At 44.6% G+C, this 25,578-nt stretch overlaps 1 protein-coding gene across 6 annotated transcripts in view; it reads right to left on the reverse strand.

Moving 5' to 3' along the window:
- Positions 1–25,578, reverse strand: part of BANP (BTG3 associated nuclear protein) — a 147,117-nt gene that overhangs the window by 73,654 nt on the left and 47,885 nt on the right. For 5 of the 6 annotated variants that reach the window (XM_070399007.1, XM_070399004.1, XM_070399005.1 and 2 more), the window contains 3 exons: positions 17,965–18,081; positions 16,027–16,202; positions 3,199–3,438 (listed from right to left, as the gene is read on the reverse strand). In XM_070399007.1, coding sequence (XP_070255108.1) covers positions 3,199–3,438; positions 16,027–16,202; positions 17,965–18,081 — 533 coding nt within the window. The remainder of the gene's footprint in view (positions 1–3,198; positions 3,439–16,026; positions 16,203–17,964; positions 18,082–25,578) is intronic. The other variant, XM_070399008.1, reaches the window with a different exon arrangement.

The following is a 25,578-nucleotide window of genomic DNA, read 5'->3' on the forward strand; positions in this document are numbered from 1 at the left end:
CACTCTGATGACTGCCAAGAAAAACTAACTAATGAATCAGCAACACAAATGTTCCCCTGCTGAGAGCCCTAGGGGGAGCGACAGGGGATGGATCCAATGGGGCAGTGGAGTCAGCTCTGCCCTCAAGAACCCTTGGCCATCAGCAGGCAGCTCCAGGAAGGAGTCCTGATGGCAGAGGATGCAGCCCCCTGACCTCACGTACTGCTGGGTGCTGCTGTTCTGACTTTTCCTAAAGCATTCTTCATTTGAACTTAACTGGTACTTCACACTTGTAAAGCATTTTATCTCATAAGAAAACCTCATGAAATAAGAATGCCATTACCCTCACTTCAGTTACAAGCTGAATTATCAGTTAGGAGTGAGACCTGGCTTTAAAGTCAGGCCTCCCAGCGCCCACCCATGTGGAGAAGAAATAAGAAATGGTCACAGCATAAACCCGAGGAGTGCTTCATTCTGTCCCTCAACAGCATCCAAGAGACCCCCTGGGGGGACACTCAGGGGACCAGGGAGAAGATGACATCAATCTCACGCCACAGCCTCTGCTTGTATGACTCCCCACCACTAGGCTATCACCCTGGCTGCCCTGTGGAGGAGACACTGCTCAACTCTAAGGCCATTTCTGGTTCGCTGCTGAAGGGTCCTTGCACAGGGTCCCTGGGGAGCTGCAGAGCCATCTCACCCGAGGGTGAGCTAAACAGCTCTCTCAGCATCTTTGTGGGAGAGCTGCTCAGCAGGCAAGCCCCCAGGCCACCCCCAGAAAGACAGCCCCTGAGAGCTGGCCCATCTGCTTTGCTAACAAGCTATCGGGCCACCTCCTGAAGATCTGAGAGTCTGTCACTGTTAACTGCCTTCCCACTTTCCAGAATGCCCATGGTTGACAATGGTGGTTCAAATCACAAAAACAGATTCCCAGCTCTCAAATAATGAGCCCCACAGAGGGGCTGAGACACACTGTGGGAAAGAGGAACAGAGGAAATCAAATGAACAGAGACATAATCTCGCATCCCCGGTGGGTGGCAAGAGGCTTATCAGTCACAAAGGAATGAAAAACACTATCACTGCTAATGTAATCTCAAGTTCAAGGGGGGGAAAAGAAGCAGAAAACTGAGTGCCAGCAATTTATTTCTTAAAATTACAGTCCTGACTTCATAGTGACTGGCCTAGAAAAACAACAGAAATCTTCAGCTCCCTGAGTGAGGGGAAACTGGCCAGCATGCTCCCTCATGCGGATGGGGTCAGCACGCCTCGCTGACACACCATGCACCTCGCATACACAGTGTGTCCTAGCTTCAAGGCCAGGTCCACCCCTTCTCCCCAAGCAGTGGTGATCCACTGACTAAAGATAAGCACGATAAGTGACACCACTCCTCAGTTTATAGCAGGGGAGCCCGATGCCGCTGTCAGGCTCTCCAAGCTCAGAATGTGACCTCTCTTGGAAATACAATCTTTGCAGATGTGATTAATTACATTAAGATGAGGTCATACTGGAGAGCAGTGGGCTCTACATCCAATATGACGGATATCCCTATAAGGAGAGGAGACGAGACACAGGGAGAAGATGAAACATGTGACGACAGAGGCACAAGACAACAGGGCTGTGTGATGATGGAGACAAAGAGAGAAGACGCCAGGTGACAATAAAAATATGGAGAAGACAGCTGTGTGAAAACAGACACAAGGAAAGACGACCACCTGAGAATTACTGAAGGTGTCCATGTCACCCAGACTCTGCAGAAACAGCAGAGAATTGGTTGCGCGTGACCAAGTAGCCAATGCCCACACTCGCCACTATTTAAACTCAGTGCTCAGTATTTAATCCATTTGTTCAGTTTTTTGAGTAACAATCAGCAATACAAACTAAACTGGGCCAAAAGGAAAAAAGGTCAACAAATACTTTTAACCTTTCAAAATTCCATCTGAATTTTAACACTGAGAAGGCAGCAATTTGCAATGGTTCCCAAATAAAGGAGCAATCAGAAGGTGGCCAATTCCCCCACCTGCAGGGAAATAGGACTTGCCTGTTCTGACGATGCAGTGCCTCCCCAACGCCACTCAGACTCCCAGTGGTGACTCCACAGCATGTCCATTCATCCCCACCCCATCCCCATCCCCATCCCCATCCCCATCCCCATCCCTATGTGCTTCTGCTCTGAGTCCCACTGCCCAACTTCCCCACCACTGCTGTGGAACATTCTCCAAGCCTCTGTTTAACAACCTGTGTGTCACAGTCTGCACACACGTTCCCAGGCACCCCTCCAAATCATCAGCACCCCTTGCTAGTAGCCCTATGACTCCCTACGGGAACAGTGGCCCACCACCCAGAGGCCATCACACTGCACAATGCTGAGCCAATCCAGGCCACTCTCGGAGCCTTGGCACAAACACCGTTCTCCCTCAGGGCCTTCGCCATCAACCACTGCAGCATGATCGACCACCCTGTGACTCTTGGGGCTGCAGCTATTCACATATATCTGACTGCATACTGTGCAGTTGGAGCCACTTCTTGTTCATCTTTACATCCCAACAGCACCTCGCACTGTGGGTTACACTGTCACATACCATCACATGGTTTGTCACCATGCAAACCTACATGTTCTAAGGCTGCACACACATGAGTGCCATGCCCACAGATCTGAGTGGTGCCCTCTGCTCTAGGCATCATGCTCTAAAGCATGCATTGGCAGTCGGTTGGCAGACTTCTGTCTGCTTTTGAAAGTTAAGTTTATGGAACACAACCACACCTATTTGTTTACATTTGGTCTGTGGCTGCTTCAGAGCTGAACAGTACACAACACAGACCCTATGCCCGCAGCCTAACACATCAACTACATGTCCCTTAGGAAAAGTCTACTGACTCCTGCAACACTGTTCATCTGAGAACTGATTAATTAATTCCCACCTGCGGGACTGATGTCAGCTGATTTCACATACAGTTTCTCAGTAAGCTACTCAAAATGATTCTCAGAGTCTGAAAGGCCCACTCTCCCTGTCTTTCCCATGGCTGGGTACCAGGCAATACTTACTAAAGAAAATGCTCGACCCAGAAATCCCTCTACTTGCTCTGTGACTAGTTCTGATGTCTTCTCCTACCCAATAATGGAGATCCTGACTCGTCCCAAAGCCCTACTTCACAGGGCCCACCCTCCAGCCAGGTCCTTCTTTAAGAAGGTGAGCAGAAAACAGGAAACCCACACTTACACCGGATCCCATAGATGGTGAGGGGGTCGAGCTGTTTCTTGCCATGCTTCCCCTGGCCCGAGAGGTTGGAGACGGCCTGCACCTCCCGGTGGAAGAGGTAGTCCAGCAGCGTCAGCGCCATCTTCTCTGCCGTGCGGCAGTTGGTGCTGATATGCAGCATGTCGGAGGGGATAATGGCGCAGCGCACCCGCATCTCGGGGTTGTTCTCGTCCCCCAGCCAGGTGCCGTTGGGGTAGTCCTCTGAAAGAGAGAAAGGGAGTCTCAGACAAGCTCACACCCTCCAAAGGGCCCAGTGCTCAGCTCAAATATGCACAAGAAAGATCCATGGGGGCTGTCGGCATATTGCTCCCCCAGCTCCCCCAAGTGTTGGCCAGGAAGACCGGGGCAATTCCTGTGTCACAAAAGAGTGGTATGGGATCTTACAGTTGATCAACAACAGAAATGAGGACATCATTCTCAAAGGATCGGCCTGGGATTCTGTTGATCATCTCAGGACGATCAATGTAATATGTTTTAACATAAAAATGTTCTGCCTTGGAGACTGGCTTCCACAGGGCTAAGCCCACCTGATAACTCACAGAAGGCAGAGCGCTGTATGTTGTCGGCATGCTTGCCACCGACCCGATGGCCTGCCCAGAGCTCTCACAAGTCTGATAACAGGTAACTGTGGAGGCCCCATAGCGCCGATGACAATGCTGCTAAGACCCCACACACAGGCCTGTGTGTCTGGAAGAGGTGGCATCAGACAAGCTCTAGCCTCAAACCCTGGATTCTCTTTACAAGTCCAGCAGGACAACGAGCCTTTTAAAACTTGTGTTTGTTTTCAGCTTCGCCCTGAATCTGGAAGGGCAGCAAATCAGAGTGGCCTGAGAGTTCCAACATCAGGGAAGAGAGAGAGAGGCCGCTCACAGAATACATTCGCTTGGGTTCTGGCTGTGAATCTGGCCATATTAGCGCAGGACAGCCACACGGAGTGTTCCGTCTCTGGGATGAGAATCAACGCGCAATCCTGTGTTTAGAGGACTCTGTGACTCAAGTCTCCACTTGGAACTGTTCCGAGAAGAGGCCGCTTGGAAGCTGAGCACATCCTAAGTGAGACAAACTATTTGCATGATGTAAGCTGTTGTTCTGACCTGCTGAGGAGTTGGGTGGCAGCCAGCTCAGCATGAATAAAGGGCTCAGGGGATGCTAAGCTTCCCACACTCCTCTCCACACTGAGTCCTTCCACTGTTTTTCTGTGTGATACCTCACCCCCTCTCCCTTGGCTTCCCAAGCAGTGAACCTGGAAGTATACAGATCAGAAGCACTTCCCGGCCTCCTGCTCAGAGCACCATGATCCCTCTCCTCTCCTCACAACGAAATTTCCTCTCATTCTTCCCTTAATCCTGTGGAATGCACATTTGTGGCTTTAAGATCTCAAAGGTTACTAATAATGGCATGAATACTACCAAGCCTTGCGTCTACATGCCCCAGCCTTTGTTTTTCTCAAGGGTCATTTAAAATGCAAACACCCAGAACTCGACATTCATGTGTGGGAAGGGCCCTGTTTTCTCTACCTTCAGCAAGGCCACAGTGAAAGAGGGAGGACAGTGAGGGGCCAGCTCTCCCCGCCAGAAGGAGAAGCACTTCACTAAGACCACAACTCAAAAGAACTACCGACTTTGCCTTGAAACTCAGCAGCTTTCCAAACAATCTCTTCTGACCCTAATGTGGAAGCAAGTTAAGGTACAAGATATAGTTACTGCACAAATATGCCTCTGTGGGAAGGAAGGACATCAACAGGGAGAGTTAGAGCCTCCCTCTGGCTGGCCGAGATAGCAGAGGGACACAGCTTTCTGCTGAATGTCTACTAGGCTTGAGCTGCCAAGTACTGTCACAGCCACAGTCACCACTGCTTCAAAATTTCTCATTCACTTTACTCGGAAGTGTCCTGATATTTACATTCCAGCTTCCATACACAGAAGAAGTCCTCAGAAAGGGTGGCCAACCTGCCTTGCTTTGCCAAAGGTCTGGGGCAGAGCAGAAAACCGAGTGGCGAGCTGTCTATGACTCATACACCCTGCCTCCTTCACAGGCGGCCTCTCCCAGCCGTGCTCTTGAACCATGAGATTTCCAGGAACATCAGGCGAGGCGTGGTAACTCTGGCAAGATGACCCTTTGCCACGGGCAGACCGGCAGTTGAAGGACTGTTTAGGGCGGTAGAGGCTAGGCTCCTGGCTCTGGCTAAGGCCAAAAAACAAATCACAAATCTAATTTTTGGAACTCAGAGTAAGAGGTGAGTAAGTAGTATCATTTCTCAGAAGCGTCAATGATTTGAGAGCGGAGATACGGTACCATGACCATATGCTCAGATATATGCACTTTTCTGACCGTCAGTCAGCTACTATTACATTTAGCCATTTACAGAGAAACCAAACACACACGTGACCTAAGTATGGAGGAGATGGGACTCTAGCGCAGAAGAACCACCGTTCATCAGTAGCAGTCAATCCATGAAGCAAAGCAGAGGGAGGAAGGGGGAGCAGAAGGCAGAGGGAGGGAAGTGGGAGGAGAAAAGGCACAGGGAAGGAGGAATAGGAATGGGAGATACAGGAGGGAGAGGAGGGCTGCTATAGAGAAAAGGGCAGGGGCTGAAGCAGGACAGTCTTCTGGGACCAGGAAACAATACTTTGTTTCAAAACATGGTTAAAGATAATTAATGGACTCAGTGGGACTGAATATTCATACCAGAGTCCCCAGGACGGGATGCAAGGGTGTGTCCCAGACACGGTGACCTAAAGGGGCAGTAGGAGGACTCGGAGGACTGGAGGACGGGGGCTGGAAGGCCATCTACGCCTTCCCTGGGAGGCTCCCAGAAACAAACTCTGCCCCTTGTGCCAAACCCTCCAAAACACACCATACTGAGTTCCCATTAAATCAAGCCTGAGAGGGACATTTAGCACCTCATGACAGAGATCTTTGAGGAGTAGAGGCTCTGATTAGTGAGGAAGTTGCTAGAATGCAGGAATCCTGAGATCCTCTAGGTGGCTGGCTGCCTCACCAGCTAAAATGACAACAGGCCAGTTTCCCCACATCTGGTTCAGAATCACCTCCTCACTGCTCTGGGCCAAGCCGGAAGTGAACACACTGAAATTCTCGGCTACATCTCATGGACACCTGAGTCAGCCAGCAGAGCTGCCCATACTGAGCTGATGAGTGGAGAGGAGCGTGGGTACAATGAACAGAGAAGTGGCAGCTGCAAGACAGGAAGCGTCACACAGCATAGGGGCAGAGCTGACCATTTCAGATAGACCAGAGCCAGCCTCAGTAAGGAGAGAATTGCAAGCAGCCACCCATGGGCAGAACCACAGAAAAGGTTCCAAAAGAAGAAGAATTTTACACTGGCCTGGGCTGGGAAGGGCCATGTGCTCTGGGAATGAAATGGAGCTAGTGTGACCAGAGCAGGAAGAACTGGGCAAAGAGGCGAGCACAGAGGACTGGACAGGGAGTGACACAATCTGTGCTGAGAATGAATGAAGGGGAGACGGGGCAACAGAAAGAGTACAGGTGGCCACTTCTGGGTTGTTTAGCAGTTCAGGAAGGACCCATGCACACAGGCATTAAATCTCAAGATAGGACCTGTTGGTGGGTGAACCTTCCCACATTCAAGCACTGATGCTAAGTGACTGTGAATACAGTCAAACCGAAGGTGGTATCTAGTGATACTGCGCATATTTAAGCTTAAGTGTTTGAGCAGGAGAATCCCATGTGAATCTGCAGTAAGGGCGGGCGGCAGCATCCTGAACCACTAGAGGTACTGGGCGATGCCACCCTGCCTCCCTGACAGCCATCAACACTGCACAGTGCAGATGTGAACTGGAGCTCAGCCTAACTACCAACACTGCCACAGACTGAGTAGCCTTTCTCAGGAATAACAAGTGAACTGAACTCTGCTTAGCAAGCTCCTGGTGTTTACATAACATATTTAAAGCAATGTAAACACTGGACGAGAGCTCAGTGTTGTTTTCCAAACAGCAAGTCAACATCCTGTCAAAGTGATACTGAGACTCTGTGTGTGTGTGTGTGTGTGTGTGTGTCTGTCTGTGTGGAATGCCGGCAGGGCAGCCCTCCTCTCAAGAAGGGATGACAACTTGAGGTCTCTGTAAACTCACAGTGAACCTTACTTCTTACTCCCGCCTTCAGAACCAGCTTCCTACCAGGCTGTCCTCCATACTCTATCCTCTCCTTACACCATAGCTGTGCCCTCTGCACTATGAGGTTTCCCACTGGCACCGTGGCACACAGGCCCTGCCCAGCCTCTCGAATCACAGGTTGGGGGGGAAGCAAGAGGGCTTCTGATGCTCAAATACCTGCACTAGGACCACTTCACCTTGTCCAAACCCTGTACTTGGCCCTGGTGCTCAACAGTGATATGCAGGAGAAAAACCCATCCTTCTTCTAAGTGCCACCCACTGAAGAGCCTCATGGTTCCAGGAACAATCAAGAATACAAGCCCACAGCCCTGGCCAGCATTGCTCAGTGGTTATAGCATCAGCCCGCACACAGGTTTGATTCCTGGTCAAGGGCATATACCTGGGATGCAGGTTCGATCCCCAGCCCTAGTTGGGGTGCGTGCAGGAGGCAACCAATCGATGTGTGTCTCTCACATCAATGACTGTCACTCTTCCCCTTTCGCTCCCTTTCCATTCTCTCTCAAAAAAAAAAAAAAATGGAGAAAATATCCATGAGTGAGGATTAACAACAAAAAAGAAAACAATGCCGCAGGACAGTATTGTAACTTTCCATTTACACAGATGCAGGAAACACACGTGTAAAGGCAGGTATTTTCAAACTGATTCTAGAGGAAGAATGAAAAAAAATGACTTCATCTGTTCAACTTAATTCTTTTGAAGGCAAAACATGATGTTAAATTAACAAAAAAATTTACAAATGAAAGTTAAGCCTCTTTTTATGTAAAAATTACTCAGGGTTGCAAAAGGTTATATCGAAGGGTATGATGTGAAAGTGCAGTATACCCTCTCAGCTGATGAAGCGACTGTCCAGTGTGCAGTCTGAGAAACGTGAACTGGGAGGGCTGTTTCCTCACTGGGACCACCACAAGGAAGTCAGCTTCAATGTCCCACGATGACCCTGCTCCCTGCTGGCACCTGCCTATGGACGAAAGCCAGTCTGCAGTGCTATGCAGACAGACTTCTGGAAATGTACCAGAATAGTCAAGAGGATAAACAGTGTCATTTTAAACTCCTACAGTAGTTGTTATTTCAGGGAATATTATTCACTCCCCCCAAAAAAGTAAATTAGTCTAAAAACTAACTTTCCTTATTTTCCCTCTTGTATCACTACAGAAAATAATGGCTTAAATTTCTCTTGTAATGCAGGAAATTATCCAAAAACTTTATTTCAGTCTAATATCTCATGATTTTAGAAGGAATTTTATAACTTACTTATAACCTACTCATTCCTAACTTCACATAAATACCCTGTGAATTGTGGTGGTCATCTCTCAAGCAAGAAGTCTGAGCTAGATAGTCAAGAAATACAGGCTGCAGCAACTCTGACCAACACAGAGGTGAAAAATCATCGCCATGGGAACGGGGGACCCATCCCAGAGGGAAGAGAGGACCAGGACTCCACCATCACCATCGTGGGGCTCACCTCCAAGCTCCCTGGCAAGAAGACAGGCTCACTGGGTGCGCATTTCTCAGCCGAGTCATGCTGGTGCACCTGCTAACTCAGCTCTGCTCCTCTGGAAATACTCACCCCTAACTTACCTCCAACTCAGAGCTGGAGCCCAGTCTGGATCCCCACTTCTCCCCAGTAACAATGAATCATGTCTTTCAAATGGAAAATAAGACAGAGTACCTGCCCACATAAATATTTGAGAAATTTGCCTTTTGACAATTCAGAAAGGATATATTTATTTTACTAAAATTGCTTGGTCCAGTTTTGGCATCTGAAACAATAGAAAGATTTTAGTAGCTTTATTTGAAAACTACCAGTCAGAATGTAAGAAAAATAAACTTGCTTTCTATTCCAATCATTTAAATCTTCAATGAAATGAACTAGCACTTCTGAAAAACCTATTACAATGAAAACCCTTCAGCAGTAACCTGAATTTTCTTACCACTAAAACAGTTCAGAACACACATATTTGTTCTGAGGCCCATTTCAGTGCCAGGAAAATGAAGTGACCAGGAGAAAGCACTGAGGTGAAGAGAAGGACCACGTACATTCTCAAGGTCAGTTTAAAGCCAAGAAGCACAACGAGCTGCTGTTATGCTTCCTTCCCCACCTGTCGACATACACACACATTCCCCTGAGATCATAATGCACATTCCTGCCCACAATGCCAGTCGGCCTTGGGTCCCAGTCACACTGCTATCCCAGGGCCTAAACTTCAATAAACCTCTCTTCCAAGGACAAGAGGATATTACATGGGACAAAAAACAAGACAATATTTACTCAGCATCTACTATGTACCAGGACTTCACATCCATTATTGTAACTTGGGGGCTCTCTGCTAAGATGACTCCATATGATGCATCCTCCCTCCTCCAAAGCAAATAGCAAAATCCAAGTCTGCACACATCCTCTGCGTGAAAGACCTCAGAAAGTACAAGGCTGGGCAGTCTAATTGCCTTCTACCACCAACCAAGCTACCTCAACTCTTTCCAAAGATGACATGGCTTTGCCCGTGGTGTCCTGCCCCCCAGCCACACCAAACATCTCAAGAGTCATGGTGGTGTATGGTGTCAGCAGTTCTGATGCAGAAAGGGCGAGGGAGTAAATTCTGCTTGGACACACCTGTGGATTCCCATTATGCTGCCTCTCCTGGATGACACCTCACCCTTGCTGAGAGCTGCCTGTCACAGCTGATCCATTAGCTATTATTAAGACTATATAGTCAGTTCTTTGAACCGATGAGAGGTAACTAATGACCTATTTTAGTCTCTACCCAAAACAAACCAAAAGAAGTCAATACTTTATGATTCACTAAAGGCTTCAGTTTGGTTCAGAGACCCAGAACAGTGTCAATTCCACAACATGACAAACTTCATGTCAATCTAGTTCCTCAAGGTCAGTTCCCACCATCTCCAGGAAAGTCTTCAGAGAACAGATTCATGGTCATGAACTGGTGTCAGGTTGTATTTTCCATCTATACCCCAAAGTAATTTTCATCTGGCTTGTGTCAAGGCCTGCCCAAACTGTTTGTGAATTTCAAAAACAGCAAACTGCATAAAATAAAAGAAATAGTTCTAAATATGGATGGTAATACAGAATAAACCCCATAGAATTTGCTGAGTAGGAAATCTCAGGCCAGTGTCCTGAAACCTGTCAGGCTGCATTACTGTAAACATACATCAAGTGTTTCCAGAGCCAGTACATGGATTCACTGTAACTGAAAATAATTAATTTCTCTTACAGAGGTGGAGAGTAAGAATCCTGCGTGTAATTCATGAAACACTTTATTGTTGTACCACTTACAACTATCTGTTCCATAAAGAATCATGTGTTGGGGTATTCCAGGATCCTAGGGGCTATTTTTATTTATGTAAAAATAAAGCTACACTTTTCTCATGTCAACTCTGGCCATCTGCTAGCTAAATTTCTATGATGTCATATATAGATGCTTCAAAAAGATCTTCATCTCAACCATAAATCAGTGGAATACTCATGATGGGGAAGGGGCCAGGATTAAAAGAGAATGGGAAGGCATGGTGTGTCCTGAATCACATGAATGGCTACGTGCGGAGAGGGCAACTGAGAAGACAGGTGGCCTTCCAACAGGTTGTCCTTTCTATGAAATCAGGACTTTATAATTACATGAAAGAAAATTTGAGAACTTTAAAAATCTTTAAGATTGGCATTCCCCAAACTACAAATTATAGAGATTTCAATTTAGAAATGGTACATTCTACTGTTTTCTTTTTAAAATGCTTTTCTGGTATGGGCTAATTTTGCTTTGGTTTTTTTTTAGTGGGATGTTTTAGATCAACAATTCTACTATAAAGATTTTATCAGTAAATCTCAAACATTTCTTAAAGTGAAAACACTATTCAACTATCCTTGAAGTAGTCGGCACCCTGAGTTCTCTGTAACTGGACGCCCTGATGGCCTGATGGCTAACAACCACTTGAACAGAGGAAAAAGAAGACCTAAACTACAGCCTTGGCGTATCCTGACCTCATGATTCATGTCCTGCCCCAGCTTCCCTCTGCTTATCCTCTGTGCTTCTGCAGGCCATGGTGGGATGCAGTTTAAATTATTGCACAATTCTTCTGCTCTTACATTTCCTCACTATCAATGATCTCATCAGAATCATAATTATGATTGCTACCTTTTCTGAAACATTTCTGTAAAAGATCTGAGTCTCCGCCATGTCCATGAGGCACAGGGATGGGGAGAGTGGGGCCTTATTCATTCCAAGGCTTCCAGGAGAGCAGTCAATGTCACTGAGCGGGAGTCAGGGTGGGAGTTAAGGGACAGGACATCTAGTACAGCAAGATGACATGTACTATCTGAAAAGACACAGATCACTATGATATATTTCATTATTTCTGACATCTCCAATGTTCAGATCTCTCATGTTTCCCAAAGGAGTCAGGGATTAGAAAATGGAGAAGCCCTAACCGGTTTGGCTCAGTGGATAGAGCGTCGGCCTGCGGACTGAAGGGTCCCAGGTTCGATTCCGGTCAAGGGCATGTACCTTGGTTGTGGGCACATCCCCAGTAGGGGGTGTGCAAGAGGCAGCTGATCGATGTTTCTCTCTCATTGATGTTTCTAACTCTCTATCCCTCTCCCTTCCTCTCTGTAAAAAATCAATACAATATATTTAAAAAAAAAAAAAAAAGAAAGAAAGAAAAGAAAACGGAGAAGCCTGCTCTAGGAGAGTCTTGTCTACACTTGGAATCCAGTATACCAGACAACTACACACACCACAAGGCCAAAACTAAAGCCAGCATGAGCAGGGTCTGGATGGGCAGAATTCTGAGATGGCTCCATGACCTCTGTCTGTGATTATGTCGAGGGACACAAAGGATCCCACAGGTATCATAAAAGCCACTGAGTAGTTAGCCTTAGGATGGAGGAGAGTCTCAGGTGGGCCTGACCTAATCAGATGAGCCCAGTAAAAGCAGATTTTTTTCTGCTGGTGGCAGAAAGGGATGACAGAGATGTTAGGGTCATGGGGACTTAACATGAGAGAAATCTCCATTGTAAAATGAAGGGCCATGAGGTAAGAGCCAGAGCACAGTCTTGGGCCAACAGCTCACAAGAAAACGGGGACATTGGTCGTATAACTATAAGAGCACAATCCTGCCAACACCCTAACTGAGCTTGGAAGCAGATCTTCCCCAGCACCTCCAGATACAGGCCCAGCACGGTCAATGCCTTGACTTAGGCCTTGTGAACAAAGACTTCTGCCTCCTCAGAGCTGTGAGATAATAAAAAGTGCTGTTAGACCCACTATGTTGGTGGTTATGTGTCATGCAGCATAGAAAACACAAGTGCTTCTGTAAATTTAAAAAGAAACAATTAGAAAAGGTTATGAAGGAGGCCTCTCAGCCTTTGCCCTGATGCACCGGGCTCTAAAGCTGTAGGACCACACTGTCCATCGTGTCTCTGGAGGCTGTGGGGCTGGTCAGTCACAGAGGCTACTTTAGGAAACATGTTGGATCAAACATTAATACATGGAATGCGAGGTATTTAAGAGTTATTTCCAAAGTAATATTAAATCTACATTCAAGCCAACTGCTGTACTGCCCTTTCCCAGCTTTAAGTTCACCCACCAGTTTTTAAAACCCTAGTGCTCAATTCATGCCTAAGCTGCTCCTGAAACCCAGTGTTCATATACCTCTCCTCTGACCCACTCTAAGATGCTCAATTCACACTTCAAAAGTTTCAATGCAATATCACCTCCGCCACATCCCTCTCCTACACCAATCTCTGAAGCAAACAACATTACCTCTGGAATGAAAGGACAAGTCCGGGAAGAGGGCTGTGGCTTTTAAAAGTGATAGATAAGGTACCAGGGGTGAGGACCAGGGGAACCTGCAGGCTGGGGAGGAACAGGTCTGGGAATGAACCAAAGTAGCCTTTTCAAAGTATGTCTTGCTAGGCCAGTCCTCCCAACACTGGATCACATGGTACTTAGAATCTGGCACCAATTTCTGAGCCCTTATAAATTAAGGTGTTTACATTCTGACTGTGAACCTCATTCAGTAACACTCTATTTCCTCCAAACAACCCATAAAAACTGATGGCCCTTTTCTGGTTTTAGACAGTTAACTTTAAACCTGTGGCCCAAACACGCACACTTACTGGAGAGTGATGTGACATCTTTAAGCTGTAAACAGACTGATATTTCGGGGGTTTTAAACTGGCAACACAAGACGGTTGAGTTACATATAGGATAATGATATAGGAATAGAGAAAAAACAAATGGCTTTGGAACTGGAGTCCAATCTTTTCCTGTCGCTATGAGCACACTTCATAGAAACAGCACGACCATACCACTGACTGAGGGCCAAGGCCACCTACTCAGGCCCAGACACCCCAGTCCTGGAGGTCAAAGCCTGGACCGCAGCGTAGAACCAGGTGGGCTTCTTCTTTCCCTGTGAACTCCTGGCTGCTCAGCACAGATGTTGTCCTGAGCTCGGCCATAACTAAAACAAGTGCTGAAGGGCATCCCTTGGCATAAAAGAGTGGGAACCCCTGGGCACAGGCAGAAAGTCCCTAATCAGTGTCACATGCTGTGATTCTGAAATGCAACATGAGATGCTGAAATGATGTCACTTTCCCAGCACTGTTCTAGATCACCCTCCGGCCCCCCTTCTCTGATCTAGGACAAGCGCGGCATTCACTGCATGGTCATTCATGCTCACACATCCACCGACATTCTCATACTAGTTTCTCTTGATTACATTATGGTCATTAACTTGTCTGTAATCCTATTCTTGGCAGCCAATTTATGATCACTAGTAAAATGTTTTAATGTTATCACACACAAAAATATGCAAAGAAGTTTTATGTAAAATAAATTATCAAGAAATGTTTTTGGCTAAATTCCCTCTTTATGTATGCATGGCTGATGTTTTGTGAACACAGCAATTCAAAATGCTTCTCCCAGACGACATTGCACCACTCCCAATGAGCACATCACAGATATTTGTCATATAAGTCAGCTTACTGACTGGGCTTTGGAACATTCATGAGGTCAATCTCTGATATTGATTAAATTATACCTAAAGTACAACCCTCTCACTAAAATTAAGTACCTAACATTTTATACACAGGATTAGTCAAGTTTTCTAAGAACTACCAAATGCATGAACAGCAGGAATTTAAACTCCTCATTAAGAATATAACTAAATCCCTTCATTAATCAACAGGTCCCATTTTTGGTCCGTGTTGCTCATTTGTTTCCCTAACTCAATTAGCTTGCTTAATCTTTAAAGGATTATACCCAACACTTTCCCTACTTAACAGAAATAGAAGTACACCAAGACCAAAACCTCCAAGAGAAGGCAGGTCCAAGAAGTAAGAAGTAAGTTTACTGTTCACTGCTCTCAACAGTTAGCACTTCTTTCTCATTCTAATGGAGTTCATGCCATGAGCAATGAAATTGCCTGAGCAAAATACTGGGATAAAATGATATAGTATCTTTGCTATAAATAAAATAACTCTAATTTGATATAAAACAGAATGTCAATTCATGCAAACCATTTGGAATTCTTCAGAAGTAACCATTTTGATACCTGTGGTTCTCTAAAACTTTAGGCACTTAAATATTTTTATCAGGAGATAAGAACAATCTGTCTTGTTGTAGCTCTGGGCTCTTATCAGAAACTAAAATGACTCAATCTACAGACAAGCCGATGGCCCTTTAGCACTATGCATATTAATAATGTTTCTCCAATATAAACTAGCTAACTTGACATTCCAGTTGAGCAAGCTGCTCTAGTCTTAGGGGAGGACACGGCAAGAGACGGCTAATCCGATTCTCAGTGCATTCATAAATCTCAGAGAAATATTTAACAGATGACGCCCTACAGGTCAGTAGTAAATCTGATACAAGAGACATTAATGGATTAGCTCTTCCTCCAACATCACATACACAGCAGTGACTTAAAGACGACTCCACCCACCCCTCTCTGTATCATCTTCCCCAACCCACTGTGCCAACTAAGACTGCTCAGTCCAAGTTCTCGTTATATTGAAACCGCTGGGGGAAGCATTCCCAAGGACAGTGTCAGTGAAACATATGTATTACAAAATGTTTTCTCCTGATAGAATGATACCACAGAATGGTCCTGACTCATAACCTCTAAATCTCATTGGAAGAAACGACACAGCTTGTGGCATGGACCCAACTTGAAAGTGCAACACCTCTGAGAGACTGTGTTGGGCCCTCATCAGAGAGACATGGATAGACTTATTGTCCAAGACAGTGAACCAACTACTAGTTACACCACTAGTTATAAAAGTTACAACTGTCCCATCACTAGAAAGCCTCCAGAACTTGTTTAAATAAATGAAACTGACTGAAAATGATTATGTAAGTCTGTATTATGTGGAAAGATTTCTACTATGCAAAGGAAAAAAGCAAGGTATAAAATCATAAATTAGTGTGTATGTTAATACAGAAAATGCCCAGGAAATTTATAGATCTCTCTGGACGTGGAATTTACCAGGTTATTTACACTTCCTTCATCATTTTTCTATTTTATCTCTTTTCAAAAACAATAAACATATATTAATTTTCTAAAAGGGGGGTGGGGGATACCTAATGCTATTCAGGCAAAGGAAAGGAAGGCTTTGTGGGCGCACCTTCTGAGTTCAGGGTGATGAGGGTGACGTTGTTTCCGATGTTCTGACTTCCCGACTGTCCACAGGTGGAAACGGAGTCACTGGCCTCGGACCCACTCTCCCCATCCTCATTGTGGCTGTCTTCTTGCCCGGGTACCTTCACCACAATGGTGTTCTGCCGACGCCCGGGAACCGCGCTGAGCGGGAAACAAAAACACCACCAGTGTTGTAAGAGCAGCACCACTGACAGGCAGAGACTAGCAATGAGTCGCTGTGTGTTCCTCTTTCCTTCCCTTGTCCGAGGCTAACTTCACACGGAGCAGTGGGCACAAGTCTTCCCATGCACCTCCTCTACTAAGATTAATAGCAATTTGATACCAGTAAATAGTTTGAGATTGGAAGAAACTATGTAACATTTAAAAAAATTTTTAAAGTGTTTATATCATGAAGTAAAATCACAGCTTTCTGTGACTCAAGGCCTAAATGCTGTTTTTGGATCACAGAGGTATTCCTATAAAATATTGACATTCACATAAAGTAACTTTTAAGCAATGTCAAAGGAAAAACTACTAGTAAATTAGGAGGAAGTATGGCTAGAGGCTTCCATTGATCTAATCCACTCCATACTGTTAGACATTCTAGAAATGACTCAGCCTTTGAAAATGCAGTTATCACTCCCAATGATTTCCACTGACAAAAACCACTGAAGTAGATTTAAAAAGCCAGTCAAGTATCTCCGATGAAATATTCTCACCACCATCAGGGGTCCTATACGAAGCAATGAGATATTGTCAGAAAAACAGGACACAGCCCAGCTCGAAAAGTACTCAAAAAATAAAAAATATTATCTGGAGACATGCTACTTGCCTTTTTAAAGACCCTTTCAACAGCCCTCCAACGTGGACTGCTAAGCACTGAGAAGGAAAGAGAAGCACAATTTCCCTGTTTACACATTAAAACATGTTTCAAATCCTAGCTCTACCCAGAGAAGGGAGGTATACTTTCTTGATTCCACAGAGGCTTGTCCAGGCTGACTTGGCTCCTAAAGGCTCAGACTCGGAGGGCTGACCTTCACCCGAGCCATCAAGAGGCACACCTGCCCCTGTCTCTTCTCCACCGGCCAGACCTCCTCCACCTCTGAGCACCTAGACACCCAGACTTCACCTTGTCTCCCTGCACCCCAGCACACAGGCCCTCAGACACCCAGGCTATGACAACAAAGAAAATTGGACACAGCTGATGGAGGAGGAACAATCTGCAGAGGAGACTGAGAGAACAGGCAAAACAGAACATTGTGAAGACACAGGTAAGAAACAAAAAGCAAAGAGCCCTCTTGGAGGAATGTTATCAGGAAAAGCTGAGCCCTGACCACTAGACAAGGCCACCTGGAACTCACTTCATCATCACATAAGGGTGGCGAGAATGCCTTTTATACACTCCCATCTCCGAAAAAGGTTACATTTAAAATGTCTCAAAAGAAAAAGGATGAGAAAAAAAGCCATTACCTCAAAATATCTCCACCACTTAGCAAATTTTCACGTAGCAAATTTACATGAGAATATCTGTTGACTTGACATGCTACTGGACAGAGAGACTGATGTGAGTAAGCCAGGAGCAGGTAAGAGGATAAGGGCTTGACTGACTATTGTGAAAACAGCATCATGTCTCGATACCACCACACACTACACTGAACACAACAGTCCCAAACGCCCAAATGCTGTCTGTCCTTTTTAACCTCTTGCTCTTATCCAGCTCATCTGATGGGACCTTGGTCCGAAGCATGGCACAGCCCCCCCACACCACAAAGAAGTGTGGACAGTGCCTTTTGGGCTCAACCCATGTGAGGACAGAAATGCCCAACTGTGCCCAGTTCAAAATGCTGATTTGTCCTCAAGGGGACTCATCACAGTGGCAGTGGCAGTGGCAGTGAAAGGTGGAGATGGTGTTGTGGCTACTGACTTGCTAATGATATTTTCCAGGGAATCCGGTGCCCTGTTGCTCAAGGGGTCGTCCATCTTGGCTACAATGGCGTTCTGCCGATCACTGTTGAGTATTACTGTAGTCTGGGGGACGACGCTAGGGAACAAAAGAATCACAAAGAAAAAGAAGACCTTAAAACAACAACATTCATTGTAAGAGTGCATAAGAGTAATTCAATACAGTCAGCTCCCAATGATGGGCACTAAGGAAGGGAGGTGGCCCCAAGCAGAAACCACATTTAAAGTAATAAACAATTTACACTGGGCAAAGAATAAATTGAAGATGGGAATTTTTTATGTAGAGAGTGTAACCTTCCTCATTGTTGGTATTCTCAGTTTGCACATGGGGTAATACAGGAAAGGGCTATTTAAACCTTTATACAGAATAGATTGAGATGTCACAAATTATGCACAATTAACAAGGTTTCTAAAGTATCATGTTTCCTGAAAAACATGCTTAATACTTTTACTCATTCCATCCCAATGGATTCCTACATGACAGTTATAAATGCTACACTTATTAAGACCATCCCAAAATGTTAGTGCTGCTCTGGGAAGAAAGGACCAACACAGTAGAGGGACTGCGGGTGGGCCACATGGCATTGACCACCTCTAGGTTCCACTGGGAGAATGCAGGAACTAGGACCAAAGGACCTCAGGGTTTTGTTTTCAAGGAAAATTATCACAGGAAAGAACTGAGCCCTCACTGGGCATCTTCGTAGAGGCAGCACTGTGTGTTCACCAGTAGCCAAGAGCCTATCTCAAAGGGCACACTCATTGAGACTTCAGTCATTAATCTTCTAGCCCTCGGCAGTTATGGCCCCAGGAAATTTTAGAGTCTTCTCCCATTGTAGGGGTCAGAGTGCCACAATGAGCACTTGAAACACACGGCAGTATTACTTGAAAAGCATGTCATTCTTAGACCTCATTCTCCAAAACACAACTCGGGAAGCAGTGCCTTTACATAAGATCCATGTAGCCAACAGCACACGTGAAAACCTAGCCTACTGTCACGGCTACAGGGCTGTTCAGTCCTCTCCCCAAATCAGGGCACAAAAGATTCCGCTTCAAAAAAAGAGCATGATCCACAGCACGTCACTCAAAGGTGTGTTGTTTTTTATTATTATTCTACTTGTTCTTTGGTGACAGCTAGTCACCACCAAACCCTGAGGATGTTGCAAGTAACCTGGGTGACCTGTGACTTGGCCATGTACAGGCTGACGAATTCACGCTTCTCCTATACCAGTGGTCGGCAAACTCATTAGTCAACTGAGCCAAATATCAACAGTACAATGATTGAAATTTCTTTTGAGAGCCAAATTCTTTAAACTTAAACTATATAGGTAGGTACATTGTTATTAACTTAATTAGGGTACTCCTAAGGCTTAGGAAGAGCCACACTCAAGGGGCCAAAGAGCAGCATGTGGCCCTCGAGCCGCAGTTTGCTGACCACTGTACAGACAAAAAGGTTTGCATAGATTTGATATTTCCCAAAGAGTATTCCACGGAACACTAGCATCCCCCAGGGCCCCCCTCACACACTCATTCCTGTTCTCTCTCATTCCATGAGCAACTAAATAAGTTCTACTAAGTAGACAAGTTCCATAATGGGGAGAGGTTCCACATTGATTAAAATTCATTTATGCCCATCATCGGCAAAGTTGTTTTAACTAAATATACCTTTTCCCCCTAAAGACTCTTTTTTTTTTTTAATGGAATTGGTAATTTATTTATTTTTTTTATTGCTTAAAGTATTACAAAGGGTATTACATATGTGTCCTCCCCCCCACCCCCCAAAGACTCTTAAGATCAAGGAAACAATGTTCTGAGGCAACCAGCTTCAAGCTGGAATAAACGTAAACCGGGAGGCACTTGAAGACTTTCAGGAGGTTCCTTGGTGTGAGCCAGTTCCCAGCATCTCAACTGCAAGATCCTTGCCTTCCAGAAAGTACTATTTCCTAAAAATTATTCTCCTTGAGAAAGCATCTCTGGTCAATTTGTTTGTTTTACTTTTTTTAAAAATTACTTCTTATTCCAATTATATTTACTCTAATTATACTCGGGTGCACTGTCCATCTAGGAAATGAACACCTGAGGTACAAACACAGGGCCAGTCTGAAACGTGGCAACACCTCCAATGACCGACTGGAAAACCCTGCGGTGAGCTATTGTTCCATAGCTCTTTGCTTTCAACAAAACTATCAAGACCTAGTTAAAATATCCAGCTCACAGATCATCAAAAATAATTTTTGATGATAGACCACAACGATTTTTGGCATGTAACTTGAAGACCTGAGGAACTCTTTCCTCTCCCACAGATTTATTTATGGGAACAACATTTCTCAGAACTTAAAACTATAAAAACTAAAAAGAGAAATAAAAGTAATGCTGAATGAACCCTGTCTCATTTTAAGCAGTAAGTCATGGATTCAGGAATTAACTAAAACTAAATCCTCACCATCACAAGGATACATTCACAATATTGGGTTATTAAGAATTCATTATAAACAAAAGTAACATATTTATGTTGTTTTGTTCACCTGTGTACTAATAATTTTAATAAATGTCTTTAACCCTGGGGCCTTACAGTTACAGGAAATAAATATTTAGCTTCAATTTCTGTCCATATTTCTGTTACTGAGGAGTGTGACAGCCTGTCAGATAGGACAAAACTTTGGAAAAGAAATGGGAATGAAAGTTCAAAAAGCAAAGAAACAAGGTAAAATTTGGCTGTCAAAAGCCTATTCATAGGATTTTTTTAATGGATGATGGTTTTAGATTAAAGTATTTAAAGAGCAATGAATCAGTTTTGTTTTTAAATATCAGTATTACAATATGCCAGAAATTACCAACTCTTAACTAATGTAACTTATGTCAACCTCAAAATGTACCAAAGAATATTTCATTTTTCAAAAATTATGAAACATCCATATCACATTAAGAAGAATGAAATAGTTATCTAAGGGTAGATACTGAAAAATTGTCACACTATTAAGTTTCTTGACTAGGCTGAACTACAGTCCCAGTCAATCAATCAGACACTAATCTGGGTGCTGCTTGAAAGGAATTTTGCAGATGTGATTAAAGTCCTAATTGGTTGAAGTTAACCCAAAGAAAGATACAGTAAAACCTGGATATAACCGATTAATTTGGATGAGGGGATATCCCTTAAAGCCAAAATCCATTATATAATAAAGTAGGTTTTTCGAATATTTATTAAAAAACTGACAAATTAGCTAGCTTACCCGTTTTTACTTATGTAGACATGTTCGTGTAATTAAAATTAGGTATGTATGAAAAGCTTAATTTCATAGAAGTTGTCCATATATATTACAGTAACTTTAAATTTATACTGAATAGGCCTAATAAATACATGCATTCACCAGTCGCCGTGAGTAAACAAATGCACACGGCTGGGGTGTGGCTCAGCGCAGGTGGGAACATCGGCCAGCACATGTTAAAACTGCTGCAGAAAGTCATGCCAAGTTATAACAGAACCAACTACCGCCCACAATGCAGTGTGATCACATGCTAATCATTTATGGAACATTGTTTACAAGCAGTCTCTTGGACTTAAATATGTAGGCTATACTTGTAGGTATGTAGTATTTATTTATGCTGGTGAAATCCAGTGGCAGTGTTTTTTCCAACATATGGCCCATTTGCTAAAATTTGTTTAAAATAACAGTGAATAACAACAACAAAAATAACCTATTAATTTAATTATAAGCAAATCATGGTTAAAAGCATTTTAAAATTAAGAGGGTGTTAATTTTTTTTTTTAATATATTTTATTGATTTTTTACAGAGAGGAAGGGAGAGAGATAGAGAGTCAGAAACATCGATGAGAGAGAAACATCGATCAGCTGCCTCCTGCACATCTCCCACTGGGGATGTGCCCGCAACCCAGGTACATGCCCTTGACCGGAATCGAACCCGGGACCCCTTAGTCCGCAGGCCGACGCTCTATCCACTGAGCCAAACCAGTTTCGGCAAGAGGGTGTTAATTTTTACATATGACATACAAATTGGGAATTTTTTCTGTTAAATCCAATTAAATTGAGGTCTGAATAACTGAGAGTTTACCATAATGTTGGATGGGCCTGGCCTGATCAGATGAAATTCTTCCCTGGTCTTGGAGACTCCAAACAGCTCCTGCCAGCTGACCATGATGTGCCCTTTCTGTCAACCTGCCCTACAGCCTTCAGCTGCCCCCACAATGAATGTATAAGTCAATCCCTTGTGATAAATTCCTCATGGGAGTGCTGTATTTCTCTCTCTCTCTCACTCTGACTCTGACTCTCGCTCTCTCATATCTCCTAGTGTTTCTGCTTCTCTGGTTGAACCCTGACACGTTTTGAAATAATTATAGACCCACAGGAAATTACAAAGAAAGTATACCAAGTCCTGTGTCCCCAGTGGTGACGTCCTATATAACCTGTAGTACAGTATCAAAACTAGGAAAGTGAATGGAACAATACTGCTAGTGAGACTACAGGCTTCATTCAGATTTCACCAGTTTCTGCATGCAGTAACATGTCACATGTAGTTCGATGCAGCTGACATCATGTGCAGATCCACGTACTGCTCCATCGCCACCGAGGAGAGGCCTAGTGCTGCCCCTTTAGACACACCCACCCTCCCATCCCACCCTATCCCCGGGCAACCACTAACCTCTTTGTTTGTTTTAATATATATTTTATTGATTTTTATAGAGAGGAAGGGAGAGGAATAAAGAGTTAGAAACATCGATGAGAGAGAAACATCGATCAGCTGCCTCCTGCACACCCCCTACTGGGGATGTGCCCGCAACCAAGGTACATGCCCTTGACTGGAATTGAACCTGGGACCCTTCAGTCCACAGGCTGACGCTCTATCCACTGAGCCAAACCAGTTAGGGCTAACCTGTTTTAATGTATAGTTCCGACATTTTGGGAAAGTGATGGACATGGAATCATACAGCACATGACCTTTAGAGACTGGCTTTTTGCACTCAGCACAGTGCTCCCAAGGTCATCCAGTGGCAGCGAGTATCAACAGTTCATTCGGTGTTGGTGCTGCACAGCTTTCCATGGAATGGGTGTTTGTTTACAGGTGGAACAGTTTGTTTAACCTTTCATCTGCAGAAGGGTATTGGGGGTATCTGCAGGTTTTGGTTATTACAAATAAAGCTGCCCTGACATTCATGCAGAGGTTTTAGTGTGGTCATAAATTTTCATTTCTCTGGGACAAATGCCTAAGAATGTGATTACTGGGCCATATGGCAAGTATGTATTTAGCTTTATAAAATACAGCCAAACTTTACGCCAGAGTGGCTGCACCATTCTACATTCCCACCAGCAACGGAGGAGAGATCCAGTTTCTCCACATCCTGGTCACACTTGGTGGTGTCACTATTTTTTATTTAAGCCATTTTGATAGGTGTGGAGTGATATCTCATTGTGGTTTTAATTTGCATTTCCTTGGTGACTATTGATACTGAACATCTAAATAATCATATGCTTATCTGCCCTCCTTTATCTCCTCTTTGGTCAAATATCTGTTTTATTTTTTACCCACTTTCTAATTGGATTGTTTCTTCACTGATGAGTTTTGAGAGTTCTATATTCTAGAAACCAGATCTCTGTCAAATAAATGGTCTGCAAATATTTTATCCTCAGCTGTAGCTTGTCTCTTCATCCTCCTGGCAGGTCTTTCACAGAGCATACGTTTCTTATTTTGATCAAGTCAAATTTATCTCTTTATGCTCTTGGTGTCAAGTCTAAAAAGTCTGCCTAAACACCCAAGGATTTTCTCCTGTGTTTTCCTCTAAAGGTTTTCCAGTTGACATTTAAATCTGTAATCCATTTTAAATTAATTTTTGTTCAAGCTGTGAGGTTGACATCGATGTTAATTTCTTTTATTTTGCCTGTGGATGCCCAACTGCTCCAGTACCATTTGTTAAAAGCCTGTTCTTCCTCCATTGAGCTCTTTTGCACCTTTGTCAAAAACCAGTTGGGCATATTTGTGTGGGTTTATTTCTAGGCTCTCTATTCTGTTCCACTGATCAATTTATCTATTTCTTGATTACTTTGTTTTTAAAAAAACTTTGTGTTTAATTCATTCTTTTGCAATCTATACTTTTACCTATAACTGTATGTTTGTTATTTAAGCTCCTTAATCAAGCCCGACCAGTGTGGCTCAGAGGTTGAGCATTAACCTATGAACCAGGAGGTCATGGTTCGATTCCGGTCAGGGCACATGCCCAGGTTGTGGGTTCAATCCTCAGTCAGGGACCTGTACAAGGCAGCCAATCAATGATTCTTTCTCATCATTGATGTTTCTATCTCTCTCCCTCTCCCTTCCTCTCTGAAATTTAAAAAAAAAAAAAAAAACATCCTATATAATAAAACCCTAATATGCAAATTATCCCCTCAGGCTGTCATTCAACCCAGAGACCGGGAGTTTGACTGCCTATGATGTGCACTGACCACCAGGGGGTGATGTGGAACATGGTGGGCATTAGCAACGTGGCGCTGGCAGTGGGCGGCAGTGGAGATGCTGCCAGACCCTATGGGTCCCGATGAGAGCAGGACCATGGTGGGATGGTGGAGCAGGTGAGCAGGCGGTGCTAGGCCAAGGTGGGTGCAAGTGGGGACCCAATCACCCTGCCAATTGCCCCGCAGACAGCAGCCAGCAGCAGCTGGGGGGGGAGGGGGGGAGCCCCCCCCCCGCCCTGATCAATCGTCCCGCAGGCGGGAAGGTGGAGCAGGTGAGGGGGCGGCGCCAGGCCGCTGTGGGGCTGCAAGGCTGGGGGCACAAGCTGGGGCTGCGAGGCTGGGGGCATGAGCTGGGGCCTGATCTCCGCATGTCACCCTGAGGGACCCCACCTGTGCACGAATTTGTGCACCAGGCCTCGTGCGTGCGTGTGTGTGTGTGTGTGTGTGTGTGTATTAAACTTAATCAAAATTAAGGAAAAGGGAAATAGCTAAACCCCATAGGCTATCCTGGTTGTTTTAATTCTAATATTATGCTAATTACACAAGTTGAACACTCTTGCCTAAATACAGTATCGGAAGTAAAGCAGGCCCTAGAACTTGGCCCAGTGACCTATGATGGGTGAAACAAGGACCATTCACCCATTGTGGACAGTGACTGTGAGTGTGAGTGCAGGACCCCCATGGACCCCAGCAGGACATCCCCAAGGGCTCCATGTAAAAGGAGGCATTCAATCCTGGAAGCCTGTGGGGGCAATGCACAGACAGGTCAATAATCTGCCCAAGCCCACACAGCTGGTAAGTGACACACTTAGATTTGAGTTCAAATCCTCAAGCAGCAGAGCCAACATTCTTAACCAAAATCAATGAAGCAACAGTCTACAGCCCCCAACTTCTGAAATATCAGAATTTCCTGTGGAAGCTATGGCCCACCCCCAGACAGCCTGGGACTTTGAAAAAAAAAAAAAAAATACAATTCCCAAGATGATTCTGATGAATGCCTCTGGTTTAAAACAACAACAAAATTACACACAACCCTATACAAGAGGCACAAATCTGTTCTAGCCACTGTTTCCCCACAACACTCAGCACCTTCTCATCTGTTATTACAGTTTAGT

The sequence above is a fragment of the Myotis yumanensis genome, unplaced genomic scaffold, assembly GCF_028538775.1.
Source record: "Myotis yumanensis isolate MYYU_CA2020_CCGP unplaced genomic scaffold, mMyoYum1.0.hap1 SCAF_18, whole genome shotgun sequence".
NCBI classification, from domain to species: Eukaryota; Metazoa; Chordata; class Mammalia; order Chiroptera; family Vespertilionidae; genus Myotis; species Myotis yumanensis.